This window comes from Pristiophorus japonicus, chromosome 13 (genome assembly GCF_044704955.1).
Source record: "Pristiophorus japonicus isolate sPriJap1 chromosome 13, sPriJap1.hap1, whole genome shotgun sequence".
NCBI lineage: Eukaryota > Metazoa > Chordata > Chondrichthyes > Pristiophoridae > Pristiophorus > Pristiophorus japonicus.
Window position 1 is genome coordinate 71,184,634 of NC_091989.1, and position 13,686 is coordinate 71,198,319.

General features: G+C 46.8%; 1 protein-coding gene across 3 annotated transcripts in view; it reads right to left on the reverse strand.

The window, feature by feature from the left end:
* The window catches only part of itpr2 (inositol 1,4,5-trisphosphate receptor, type 2), a 404,634-nt gene that overhangs the window by 175,003 nt on the left and 215,945 nt on the right, over positions 1 to 13,686 (reverse strand). For all 3 annotated transcript variants that reach the window (XM_070897635.1, XM_070897634.1, XM_070897633.1), the window contains 6 exons: positions 12,171 to 12,356; positions 10,500 to 10,751; positions 7,734 to 7,878; positions 6,882 to 7,032; positions 3,761 to 3,957; positions 1,808 to 1,925 (listed from right to left, as the gene is read on the reverse strand). In XM_070897635.1, the coding sequence (XP_070753736.1) occupies positions 1,808 to 1,925; positions 3,761 to 3,957; positions 6,882 to 7,032; positions 7,734 to 7,878; positions 10,500 to 10,751; positions 12,171 to 12,356 (1,049 nt within the window). The remainder of the gene's footprint in view (positions 1 to 1,807; positions 1,926 to 3,760; positions 3,958 to 6,881; positions 7,033 to 7,733; positions 7,879 to 10,499; positions 10,752 to 12,170; positions 12,357 to 13,686) is intronic.

A 13,686-nucleotide genomic window follows, 5' to 3' on the forward strand; every position in this document is an offset into this window, starting at 1 on the left:
CATTGAATGGCGGAGCAGGCTCCTATTTCTTATGTTATGTATAATGGAAGACTGGTTTATACTAAACAGTTTAAATTACCCCCAACATCTTCACCTTTGTCCTGCCTCCCATCTCTACACTCTAACCCTTTGGGCTTTTACACACAAAACTTGGAAGTTAACTGCACCATTTGAAAGGATTTCTACCGTCATGTTTTCTTGCATAATGTGTACATGCAGACAGATAAACACATATGGATATCACAACTTCTATTGTGAAATAAAATAGCAAAATTATTTGAAAATTCTTCACCCTGAAGAATGCTTAATGGTAATCTATCTGGTATTGTATTTATTTTTTTCTAATTTTAAATACAGTAGCTCCCACAAATCCAATGGTAAAAATGCTGCAGGGTTTTATAAAATTTGATATATGGTCTCAAGCTCTCAGTTTTTGCCTCAAACTGGCAACACACCAGCGCAGAAAGGTCACACCATGTGCGGCCTTAAGTCAGTCATGGCCCAATCACCATGTTAATACTGATATGTCTGTAAGCCAAGTGCTGCTTCAACAGCTTCAGGAATTCTCCAACTTCAACTGGCCCACTCTGCTGAGCTTTCAACCTCAGCTATACTGCTGCAAGTGTCTCACCTCCTGACTCCCCAAAGCCTCTTCACCACCTACAAGGCACAAGCAAAGAGTGTGATGGAATACGCTCCACTTGCCTGGATGAGTGCAGCTCCAACAACACGCAAGAAGCTCGGCACCATCCAGGACAAAGCAGCCCGTTTGATTGGCCCCCATCCACCACCTTCAACATTCACTCCCTCCACCACCGGCGCACCGTGGCTGCAGTGTGCACCATCTTGGCAACGCGCCAAGGCTTCTTTGACAGCACCTCTGAAACCCACAACCTCTATCACCTGGAAGGTCAAGGGCAGCAGGCGCATGGGAACACCACCACCTGCAAGTCACGCACCATCCAGACTTGGAAATATAACGCCGTTCCCTCATCGTTGCGGGATCAAAATCCTGAAACTTCCTCCCTGTGGGAGCACCTTCACCACACGGACTGCAGCGGTTTAAGAACGCGGCTCACCATCACATTCTCCAAAGCAACTAGGGATGGGCAATAAACACCAGCCTTGCCAAATATGCAATAATGAATTAAAACAATATGCTGGTGAAGGGACAGCAGGGTGCAGCAAAACAAGGGGAGGGGAGGGGAGAGAGGGGAGAAAAAGGAGGGGAGGGGAGAGAGGGGAGAAAAAGGAGGGGAGGGGAGAAAAAGGAGGGGAGAAAAAGGAGGGGAGGGGAAAGAGAGAGAAAAGAGGGGGGGAAGGGGGGGAAGAGAGAGAGAGAAAGGAGGAGAGGGGAGAGAGAGAAAGGAGGAGAGGGGAAAGAGAGAATATGAGAGGAGAAAGAAAGGAGGACAAGAAAGGAAGAGGGGAAGGAAATCAAACTGATGAGTGCACTGTTCATGTTGCTGAATTGCCAAGGAGAAGACAATGGGCCATCATTTGCTGGGATGCCCCTCCAACATGACTACATTTTGAGAGGAGAGAGAGAGAGAAGGGAGGAGCAGGGAAAGAGATAAAGAAGGAGAGAGGAAAGAGAATGGAGGAGAGAGGAAAGAGAACGGAGGAGAGAGGAAAGAGAACGGAGGAGAAGGGAAAGAAATTATATGAGGGGTAAGAGAGAAAGGGGGCCCAATGACGTCACTCCAAGCAGGGTCGCACCAAGACTGGGAAAGGCTGTGACTGGGAAAGGCCGAGACCGGGAAAGGGAGCAGGTTTCAGGACCCCGGACAGAGAGTGTGCTACTCACCTGCTGCTTCTGTCGCTGATCCCGTCAGCAGGTCGGCCGAATTGCTCTCACCAAACTCCTTCTTGTAGATCGAGAGCATGTAGGAAATGCGATAGTCCAGTCTGACACTGAGGATGAACTGAAACGTAAAACTCTTTTTACACTCCCAGGCAGTGTGGATCAGCAGGGCCGTGAAGCAGTAACCGCGGCACAACTTTAGATCAGTAACAGGGGTTGGATCAAACGTGTTCGGGCACACTTCTAAACTGCACATTCATTAGTTTGTTAAATTGTTGCTTCTAAAAGGTAATCATTTGCCATTAAAAACAGATTGTCTAAAGGTGTTCGATGGGGAAGATGTATTGATGTTTCCACTTGTGGGGGACCCCACATTTATCTAAGAGTGTCACCAATAAATCCAATGGGAAATTCAGGAGAAACTTCTTTACCCAGCCAGTGGTGAGAATGTGGAAGTCTCTGCCACAAAGAGTGGTTGCGGCAAGTAGAATAAATGCATTAAGCAGAAGCTACGTAAGTACATGAGGGAGAAAGGAATAGAAGGATATGTTGATAGGGTGAGATGGAGTAGGGTGAGAGGGGGCTCATGTGGAACATAAACAACGGCACGGACCTGTTGGGCTGAATTGCCTATTTCTGTGTTGGAAAATTCTATGTGATTCAATGATGTAACATAAAACAACCAATTATAAATCTGCCTAATGTGGAAGCTTTCCTACAATTTAAACTTGAATCACTGCTCAATAACATCTTATATTTCTATAGCATCTTTCACATAATAAGACATACTAAGGTGCTTCCCAGGAGCGTTATCAGACATAATTTGACACTGAACCACATTAGCAGACATTAGGACAGGTGACCAAAAGCTTGGACAAAGAGGTAGGTTTTAAGGAGCATCAAAGAAGGAGAGAGAGGTGGAGAGAATTCCACAGCTTAGGGCCCAGGCAGCTGAAGGCGCGGCCACCAATGGTGGAGCGATTAAAATCGGGGATACACAAGTGGCCAGGATTGGAAGAGCGCAGATATCCCGCAGGGTTGTAGGGCTGGAGGAGGTTACAGAGCTAGGGAGGGGCGAGGTCATGGGGGGATCTGAACATGAGGCCGAGAATTTTAAAAACGAGGTGTTGCCAGAACAGGATCCAATGTAGGTCAGCGAGCACAAGGATTATGGGTGAATGGGACTTCGTGCAATTTAGGACTTGGGCATCAAATTTAGGAAATGTTAAACATGCTAGTCAAAGGCTGCAAAGAAATGTCAACCACTTCACATATCCACAGGCTGTATAAAGGGACATTTGTTTTTAACCACATTCAAAATAAATTAAATCTATCATTGAAACCGTATTTTAGCTGCAACGATGTGAGTGAATACATGAGCAAAACGATTCACTGATGCAAATACTTGTGGAGGGGTTGATCCAAAACTAGGGGCCATAAATATAAGATAATCACCAATAAATCTACAAAGGAATTCAGGAGAAACTTCTTTACTCAGCGAGTGGTGAGAATGTGGAACTCACTGCCGCAGGGAGTTGTTGGGGCGAATAGTATCGGTGCATTTAAGGGGAAGCTAGATAAGAATAAGCGGGAGAAAGGCATAGAAGGATGTGTCGATAGGGTGAGATGAAGAGGGGTAGGAGGAGGCTCGTGTGGAGCATAAACACCATTGGGCCGAAAGGCCTGTTTCTGTGCTGTAAATTCCACGTAAATACTCCCAAGTTACTCCAGTCACCTGATTGGCTCCACAAATCTCTTTTTCAACAGCTTACATCAAGTACCCACTAGATATAGAAGTTGATAACTCCAATGTGTTCATGAATTTGATGTGGCATTCTGTTATCATGCCCACATGGCCACCGCTCTCCCCGGATGCTCATTATCAATCAGCACTTTTAAGGTGAGCTGATTAAAATATAATGCCTGCAGCAAAACCCGAATCGGTCGCAAGCGCACCTGCAGTATCTCGATTATTTTCAGCTTGGTGTCCATGACGGTCACGTCTTCGTTCTCTAGGGTTTGCTTGATGGGTACGCTCCGGGTCTGGCTCTCGTGACTCTCCAGCAGAACCCCCGGCAGGAGGGAGCCTCGGCTCAGAACCATCTGAGTCATCATCTCCCCCACTCCGTGAATGGTCCTGATCACGTTGTTCCCTGAGAGAACAAAAATGGATAATGTGCTTGGGGGGGGGGGGGGGGGGAGCATTTGCTTGAACTGGGGCCTAATCTTAGAATAAGGGGTCGCCCATTTAAAACTGAGATGAGGAGGAATTTCTTGTCTCAGACGGTTGTGGATCTGTGGAATTCGCTGCCTCAGAGAGCTGTGGAAGCTGGGACATTGAATATATTTAAGACAGAAATAGACAGTGTCTTAATCGATAAGGGGATAAGGGGTTATGGGGAGCGGGCGGGAAAGTGGACCCGAGTCCATGATCAGATCAGCCACGATCGTATTAAATGGTGGAGCAGGCTCGAGGGGCCGTATGGCCTACTCCTGCTCCTATTTCTTATGTTCTTATGACTACACTCCACCAATGTCCTGTCAATGCAATTTTGCCTTTTCTTGCCTTCTTTACTTAGCAAAGGAAATGCAATTAGCCCTGTGTAATTAAGACCACACGTTGGATAGTAGAGAGGAAGAGTCCAGTGTGTGTGACGGGGGACAGGGGGGGGGTCACAGACTATTGTAATTGTGGGGTAAATTCTCCTGCTCTTGCACTTGGGGTCAGTGAATCACCTGCGGACAGCGACTAGAGGAAAATCAGGCAAAGAAAGAGAGAATTTACATTTATATAGCGCCTTTCACAACCTCAGGACATTTCAAAGTGCTTCCCAGCCAGTGACGTACTTTTTGAAGTGTAGTCACTGCCGCAAAGTAGGAAAATGGCAGCCAATTTGTGCACAGCAAGCTCCCACAAACAGCAATATGACAATGACCAGATAATCTATTTTTTAGTGATGTCGATTGAGGGATAAATATTGGACAGGACACCGGGGATAACTCCCCTGCTTCGAAATAGTGCCATGGGATCTTTTACGATCACTTGAGAGAGCAGACGGGGCCTCGGTTTACATAAGAATACAAGAAATAGGAGCAGGAGTCGGCCATTTAGCCCCTTGAGCTTGCTCCGCCATTCAATAAGATCAAGGTTGATATAATCTTGCCCTCAACTCCACTTCTCTGCCCGCTCTACATAAGCCTTGACTCCCTTCTCGTTCAAACCTCTGTCTAGCTCTATCTTAAATACATTCAATGACCCAGCCTCCACAGCTCTCTGGGGCAGAGAATTCCACAGATTCACAACTCCGAGAAGAAATTCCTCCTCATCTCCATTTTAAATGGGCCACCCCTTATTCTGAAACTATGCCCCCTGGTTCTAGATTCCACCACGAGGGGAAACATCCTCTCTGCACCTACCCGTCTCAACTGAAGGACGACACCTCTGACAGTACTGCACTCCCTCAGTACTGCACTGAAGGGTCAGCCGAGATTTTGTGCTCCAGAGTGGGATTTGAACTCGGGACCTTCTGACTCTGAGGCGAGATTGCGACCCACAGAGCCACGGCTCAGAGTACATGTCTGTGAGGGAGCCTGTGCAAGCTCCCGCCCATTTAAATTAAGGCCAGGTCACATTAGTGACAGGCTCCTCCCTGTCCAATTATTCCGGATTTGCCGGTGCCCATTTAATCCAACAGCTCCAGGTGAAGGAGCAGGAACGTCTACCAATCTACCCCATGCCTCTCGACACCCTGGCCCCAATACACGTTTGCGGTGGAGTTAGAGAATGTGATTGAACACCGTGACGGGCATAGCTCCTGTCGGGCATAAGAATTAGGAGCAGGCCCCTCGAGCCTGCTCCACCATTCAATACGATCATGGCTGATCCGATCATGGACTCAGATCCACTTCCCCGCCAGCTCTCCATAACCCCTTATTCCCTTATCGCTTAAGAAACTGTCTATTTCTGTCTTAAATTTATTCAATGGCCCAGCTTCCACAGCTCTCTGAGGCAGCGAATTCCACAGATCCACACCCCTCAGAAGAAATTTCTCCTCATCTCAGTTTAAATGGGTGGCCCCTTATTCTAAGATTATGCCCTCTAGTTCTAGTCTCCCCCATCAGTGGAAACATCCTCTCTGCATCCACCCTGTCAAGCCCCCTCATAATCTTATACGTTTCAATAAGATCACCTCTCATTCTTCTGAATTCCAATGAGTAGAGGCCCAACCTCCTCAACCTTTCCTCAAAAGTCAACCCTCTCATCTCTGGAATCAACCATGTGAACCTTCTCTGAACTGCCTCCAAAGTAAGTATATCCTTTCGTAAATACGGAAACCAAAACTGCACGCAGTATTCCAGGTGTGGCCTCACCAATACCCTGTATAGCTGTAGCAAGACTTCCCTACTTTTATATTCTGACCTGACGCAAGGGCTCCCTAGAATAAAAATTAGATCAGCAATACTTTATACGCGACGTTAAAAAAAAAGTCTGCCAATCACGCAGCACTACTGACAATGCAGTAGTCAAATCGGGTTAGGATCAGAACACATCATAGAAAGACACTTCGTAGCAGCAGCTCCCGGAGACAACAGCACACATGCCAAGAAAGCACCCAATTCTTCCCAATTATGGAATCTGTCCACAATTTCTGCAGATAGCACAATCACGGAATTTCAGGGTCTGAGATTGATGGAGAAGCTCCCCAACAGTGCGTCAAACACAATCTTAACCAGTGCAGCAAAAGCGAGTTTCATTCTCACGATCAGCATTGACCATCAATCCAAACTTTACACTATAGCAACTTTACTCATTAGCACCATACACATGCAGAGGTCCGTGTTAACTTTCCGTTAGCGGGTAAAGCACAGTGCTGAGCTCATCAAATACCCTGTCCACCGGGGGAAGACACGTCAAGGTTGACAGCCTGTGATGACATTACTTCTGAAGCAAAGGGAGTGAGAGGGCATCATGTCAGACTGACCAATGGGGGCGTATGATTCAATCACTTTGCACATTATTGTGGGGTTTGAGCTGCACCCCCTTCACTCACAAGAAAGGGAGGGCGCTTCAACTTACCTCCATCTTGAAACTTGCTCAGTCGTTCTAAATACGAGGACGTGGGATTCTGGACACAGTCCAGGATTGCCAGCAGTGTTCGAGTTAACCTCAGGAGCTCGCTAAAGCTGTAGAATCCAAAGTAGATTAATTTTCGAGCCAAATTCACCACCTAGAAAAGCACCAGAGGGGATTTGGTCAGTTTACATAACATAAGAACATAAGAAATAGGAGCAGGAGTAGGCCATACAGCCCCTCGAGCCTGCTCCGCCATTCAATAAGATCATGGCTGTCTGATCATGGACTCAGATCCACTTCCCCGCCCGCTCCCTTATCGTTTAAGAAACTGTCTATTTCTATCTTAAATTTATTCAATGTCCCAGCTTCCACAGCTCTCTGGGGCAGCGAATTCCAACCCTCTCAGAGAAGAAATTCCTCATCAGTTTTAAATGGGCTGCCCCTTATTCTAAGATCATGCCCTCTAGTTCCAGTCTCCCCCATCAGTGGAAACATCCTCTCTGCAGCCACCTTGTCAAGCCCCCTCATAATCTTATATGTTTCGATAAGATCACCTCTCATTCTTCTGAATTCCAATGAGTAGAGGCCCAACCTACTCAATCTTTCCTCATAAGTCAACTCCCTCATCCCCGGAATCAACCTAGTGAACCTTCTCTGAACATCCGCACTAAAATTTAGGGAGCAAACTCAACTGAAACTGGACATTTCCAATGCCAAAATATTGGTACCATCCCATTTCAGTGTAACCAGTTCATTTCTCCGTGTTCTAATCTCTACATAATCACCAAAAGTAAATAGGAATGGTATATCTTCAGCAAAACGTCACTCAACATTACTCCACTCTCTGTTACACACCTCAAAAGTGAGCTTGTTCTTTTCCTTGTCTCCGAAAGGAAACGGCTGAGTTACAACATCCCTCAGGTACTCCTCCACAAAGTCCACCGTCAGAGCAAACTTGTGCTTTTTGTCGTCGCGTGAGGTGTTGGTGAACGAGTCGTACCTGCCAAAAGATTGGAACGTTTAAAGGAAACGCTTCACCCGACAGAAAACCAACCTCAAGTTACACAACTGTCACGCGTTAAGCACAATGTTACGCTGCCCTGGAAAGACACATGTACGAAGCAAATGACCGTTTTAACATCAAGGGCACGTCATGAAAAAGCATTTAGAAAATATGTCATCGTGAAAATGTTTGATATTCTGGGCGAGAAATTGCGTAGCGCCCCGTTTGGGGCGATAACTTTTCAGGGAGCGCAAAAATAGCTCCCAGGATCTCTGTTTTAGTGCTCCAAGAAGGAAGTGGAGCTAAAACAAGCACCATCACTTCCCTTCGAGCGCTGAAGTGGGCGGTAGTACCAGAACGCTGAATAATGTCTTTGGAGGCCCATTCCCTCGCTTAAAGGTTAAAGGCCAATGTTGGTGCGATTCAATCTTCATCCAATCTCTGTGGGGCCATGGGACTTGCACTATGTGAATAACAGCCCCCAGCACAGAGAGTGCAGGGCTGACTAATCCCGGGGTCCAAAAAAAGCAAAAAACACCACACTGGTGCGAGGAATACATTTTGCCCTAGCTGAGCACCACGGCCTTTAAATATCGCTCCCCAAGCGGCCAACCGAGGTGACAACGCCTCCTGCAGCTGTCATTGTTGACACCCGGCGATGCTGCAGGGGGAGCGGGAGCGAATATTGCATCTGGGGCGGTAACAGGGCGCTGCGTACCGGATGACGTCACGATCCTCGGGGCACAAGAGAACGAGGCGGTAAGTGTTAGCGCCAGCGCAAAACCGCCGGGGAAGATCGCGGGCGTTGGTGAATTTGCCGCGCCCAGTCGGTAACCCCTTAGCGCCCCAATACTGCCCCCTGCAGGCGCTAACGGGAGGCGCAAATCAGCCGAATTTCTCCCCCTCTTTCTTTCCTACAATTAATAAACATGGAATTAAACAATTAACAATACCCTTTTGTAAATATACATTGAAAAAGTGCACAATATTTCTGATGTACAAGTGAGATTACCTAGAATGACATGGAATCAACAGCACAGAAACAGGCCATTCGGCCCAACTGCTCTGTGCCAGCGTTTATACTCCACACGAGCCTCCTCCCACTCGAATTATATCTGCCCCTGTATCCCTCTATTCCCTTCTCCCTCCAGTATGCATCAAGCCTCCCCTAAATTGTGTAAATGCTCTCTGTTTAAACCACTCCATGTGCAGCAAGTTCCATATTCTCACCATTCCCCGTGAAAAGAAATTCCTCAGAAATTTTTTATTTGATTTGTTAGGGACCATCTTGGATTTAAGTCGCCTTGTTCTGGATTCACACACAAGTGGAGACAGTTTCTACACATCTACCCCATCAAACCCTGTAAGAACTTGCAGTATATTGGAAACTTTCCTCCGCATAACTTAAGAGCATTTGTGTCTACACACTGCTTTGAAAGCAAGTCTTGGATGTGATTCAGCGGTATGAGTATACTGTGATAGTTCCTGGGAATAATCAAATTTAAACAAAAATTAGAAGCACAATTTATACAAAGTTATTTGCATGTCCTGACAATGAACTAACATCTCTAAAACAGATTATCTAGTGGTTACCACAGTGCTGTTTGTGAGAACTTGCTGTGTGCAATTGACTGTCTACGACTACACTCCAAAACTACTGCTCTGGCTGTAAAACGCTTTGGGACGTTGAAATGCGTGGTAGAAATGAAAGTTCGTTCTTTTTTACCATTCTTTCTTTCTGCTCTTCTTTCTTTCTTTCCTGAGGTTGTGAAAGGCGCTATATGATTGCAAATTCTTTCTTTTTAAAAAAAAATTGTTGTACTGTAGGATTTTAACAGAGTATTCGATATGTAATGCCATGCCTTTGAATTGAGAGATGCAGATCTAATTGCTTCATGATTTTGATGTGCGTGTTAAAAATGCTTGAAGTTAAATGAAGATATAGGGGTGGATTTTCCGGTCCTCTGCGCTCGGTTTTTCGACCCGGAGCGGTGGCAATGGCAGCGGTGAGGTATTCTGGCCGGGCGGTCAGCCTCCAGCGCCCCGCGGGAGTTTTCGGGTCCAGTTTCGCGGCAGCGCAGAGCAGCACCACCCGGAAGAGCTGCGCCCGGTGTGTAACGCCCCGGTTACGACGCCTGTGCGCTTTGTGACTCCTGCCCGACCCGTACGCCCCGCAGCGCGCCTCGCAGTGAACGTCTTGGAAATCGGGCGCTCCAAGCTGCAGTGGCCTCAGTGAGGAAAGTAATGGGCTCCTACGGTAAGTCTGATTGGTTTTTCTTTCAATTTTTTTTACGATTTAAGTTGTGGTGGCGTGGGCTTTGTTTTGGGAATGTTTTTGTGGAGTTTTTTTCAGGTTTATCTTTCCCCCACCAGACGTCTCTCGGAGCGCTCCCCGCCCAGCTCTTTAGCTCGGGAGTTTCCCATGCTAACGCCCCGCGAGAGGTGTACAACGCCTCCCTTAGCGCTGCGCCCCACACTCCGGGCCCGCTGCCCAATTTTGCTGACTGAGGCGCAAACTGGTCCCGGGCGCAAACTTTACCGCCCCGTCGCCATTACCGCCCCGAAATCTGCAAAGCCGAAAATCCAGCCCTTTTAAAATATCAACGTATGAGACATACTCGTGAATGGTGATCTTGGTGGGGATCTCCGTCCACAGCCGGGCGTATTTCACCGGGGTGACTGACTCCTGCGGGTCTCGGTCCACGTGCATGTGCAGCATCAGCCGGCAGAAGGAAGCCCGCAGATCATAAGGCAGGTTCTCGTCCGACATACAGCGAAGGATGAGGTCCACTCTGAGCTGTGTTGAGATCTGGTCGATGGCCAGATACTGCCGATCGAGGCACATTCTCGCAAAAAGGTTCAGCTGGTACCTGTAGGAGGGAGAGGCGAGAGTGAATGCAGGGAAGCGATGATGATTAAAGTCACTGTCAAATCTCCCCCTCCCCCTCCAGAAACTTGAGCTGATCCAAACCTCTGTTGCCCGCGTCCTAACTCGCACCAAGTCCTGCTCACCCATCACCCCTGTGCTTGCTGACCTACATTGGCTCCCGGTCCAGCAATGCCTCAACTTTAAAATTCTCATCTTTGTTTGCAAACCTCTCCAGGGCCTCGCCCCCTCCCTATCTCTGTAATCTCCTTCAGCCCCACAACCCTCCGCGATCTCTGGAATTCCCTCCCTAAACCTTTCCACCTCGCTCTTCTCCTTTAAGATGCTCCTTAAAGCCTACTTCCTCATCTGTCCTAATGTTTCTTACGTGGTTCAGTGTCACTGTTTTTCTGTTCACGCTCTTGTGAAGTGCCTTGAAATGTTTTACTATGTTAAAGGCGCTATATAAATGCAAATAGTTGTTGTGGTTGACTCTTAATGCCCTTAGGGTAACTAAGGATGGGCAATAAATACTGCCTGTGCAGTGTCAACAACACCAACTTGTATTTATATAGTGCCTTTAACATAGTGAAACATCCCAAAGGGCTTCACAGGAGTATTATGAGATAAAAATTTGACACCAAGCCACATAAGTAGAAATTAGCACAGGTGACCAAACGTTTGGTCAGAGAGGTAGGTTTTAAGGAGCGTCTTGAAGGAGGAAAGAGAGGTAGAGAGGCAGAGAGGTTTAGGGAGAGAGTTCCAGAGCTTAGGGCCCAGGCAACAGAAGGCATGGCCACCAATGGTTGAGCGATTATAATCAGAGATGCTCAAGAGGGCAGAATTAGAGGAGTGCCGATATCTCGGGGGAGGGGGGGGGGGTTGTGGGGCTAGAGGAGATTACAGAGATAGGGAGGGGCGAGGCCATGGAGGGATTTGAAAACAAGGATGAGAATTTTGAAATCGAGGCGTTGCTTAACTGGAAGCTGATGTAGGTAAGGGGTGATGGGTGAGCGGGACTTGGTGCGAGTTAGGACACGGGCAGACGAGTTTTGGATCACCTCTAGTTTACGTAGGGTAGAATGTGGGAGGCCAGCCAGGAGTGCATTGGAATAGTCAAGTCTAGAGTTAACAAAGGCACGGGGGAGGCTTCAGCAGCCGATGAACTGAGGCAAGGGCAGAAACGGGCGATGTTACGGAGGTGGAAATAGGCCAGTCTTAGTTATGCTGCGGATGTGTGGTCGAAAGCTAATTTCAGGGTCAAATATGACACCAAGGTTGCGAACAGTCTGGTTCAACCTCAGACAGGAGATGGGGAGAGGAATGGAGTCAGTGGCTGGGGAACGGAGTTGATGTCACCCACATCCAAAAAACAACTTTTCTTTCAAAAACCTTGCCTTATTGATTATTAGAGACAAATTACCTGTAGTATGTTAAAATATCCTTATCATCTTTATTTCCCTCCTTTGCCTCCTGAGCAAGATGGCGGATCGACTTGCCATGAGGTTCCTTGTCTCCATCGATCCAGTATAACCAAACCTCATCGTCATCAACATCATCTTCGAGCAATGAACTCTCGATATTGAAGTCCCCACGATTTGATAAGAGCCTTTACAAAGGACAACATTTAAATTATAAAGGCGAGACTCACAACGATAATACGACTGGGGTTACAAAGGACTGGATCTAACAGCCAGAAACGCACTGCACCTTTTTATGTACCTTCGCCAGTGTGCAAACAGAAACAAACCAGTTGGACCCGCTTTCTTTGTTAAATTATGAAATATTTCAGAGCCACCATTTCACTCTCCACCACCCCCCAAAAAAACAGACTTTACAACAGAACAATGTACAGCCTTAAAAACTGAACAGCATCTCCCATTACTTTATCCCATCATTCTCGTGTGTTCCCACAAGCAAGGCCGAAAAGCCCTGTCAAAATTGCTCCACTGTGAAATGAAATCAGAAAGTGCTGGAAACACTCAGCAGGTCAAGCAGCATCGGTGGAGAGAGAGAGAGAGTTAACGTTTCAGGTCAATGACCCTTCGTCAGCTTGAGTGTTTCCAGCACTTTCTGTTTTTGTTTCAGATTTCCAGCCTTCTCAGTATTTTCCTCATGTTTTAGCTCCATTGGTGCAGTGTGTCAGCTGTGGCTCAGTGGGTAGCACTCTCGCCTCGGTTGTGGGTTCACCTCCCACTCCAGGGACTTGAGCACATAAATCTAAGCTGACACTCCAGTGCAGTGCTGAGGGAGTGCTTCACTGTTGAAGGTGATGTTTTTTGGATGAGACATTAAACCGAAGCCCCATCTGCTCTCTCAGGTGGACGTAAAAGATCCCATGGCACTATTTCAAAGAAGAGCAGGGGAGGTAGCCCTGGTGTTCTGGGGCCAATATTTATCCCTCAATCAACATAACAAACAGATTATCTGATTATTGTCACATTGCTGTTTGTGGGAGCTTGCTGTGCACAAATTGGCTGCCGCGTTTTCCACATTACAACAGTGACTACACTCCAAAAGTACTTCATTGGCTGTAAAGCGCTTTGAGACGTTCGGTGGTCGTGAAAGACGCTATATAAATGCAAATCTTTCTTTCATCATCATTTTGATAACAACTGATCAATTTTAATTGAAGTTAAGACAATCTTGAAGATTCATAATTCTGGATATTTCTATACATTTTAGAACGAATGTGGATAAATTCACTATTCACCAGTGTAAGAATGTATTGATAACCCCAGAGACAGGTGACACATTGCTTGATAGAGACTTTGTATCAGCCCTCACTACATAGGAACAGCCAGCTATAATTTCATTTTGTAATAAATTAAACTGATGCATCTACCTCCCGGATAGAAGGATGTAGAAAATAGCGGTTGTTGGGAAGCCCTTAATTTGTAAATGGTTATTAATGATTTGGTATAGTGCCAGCACAGCTG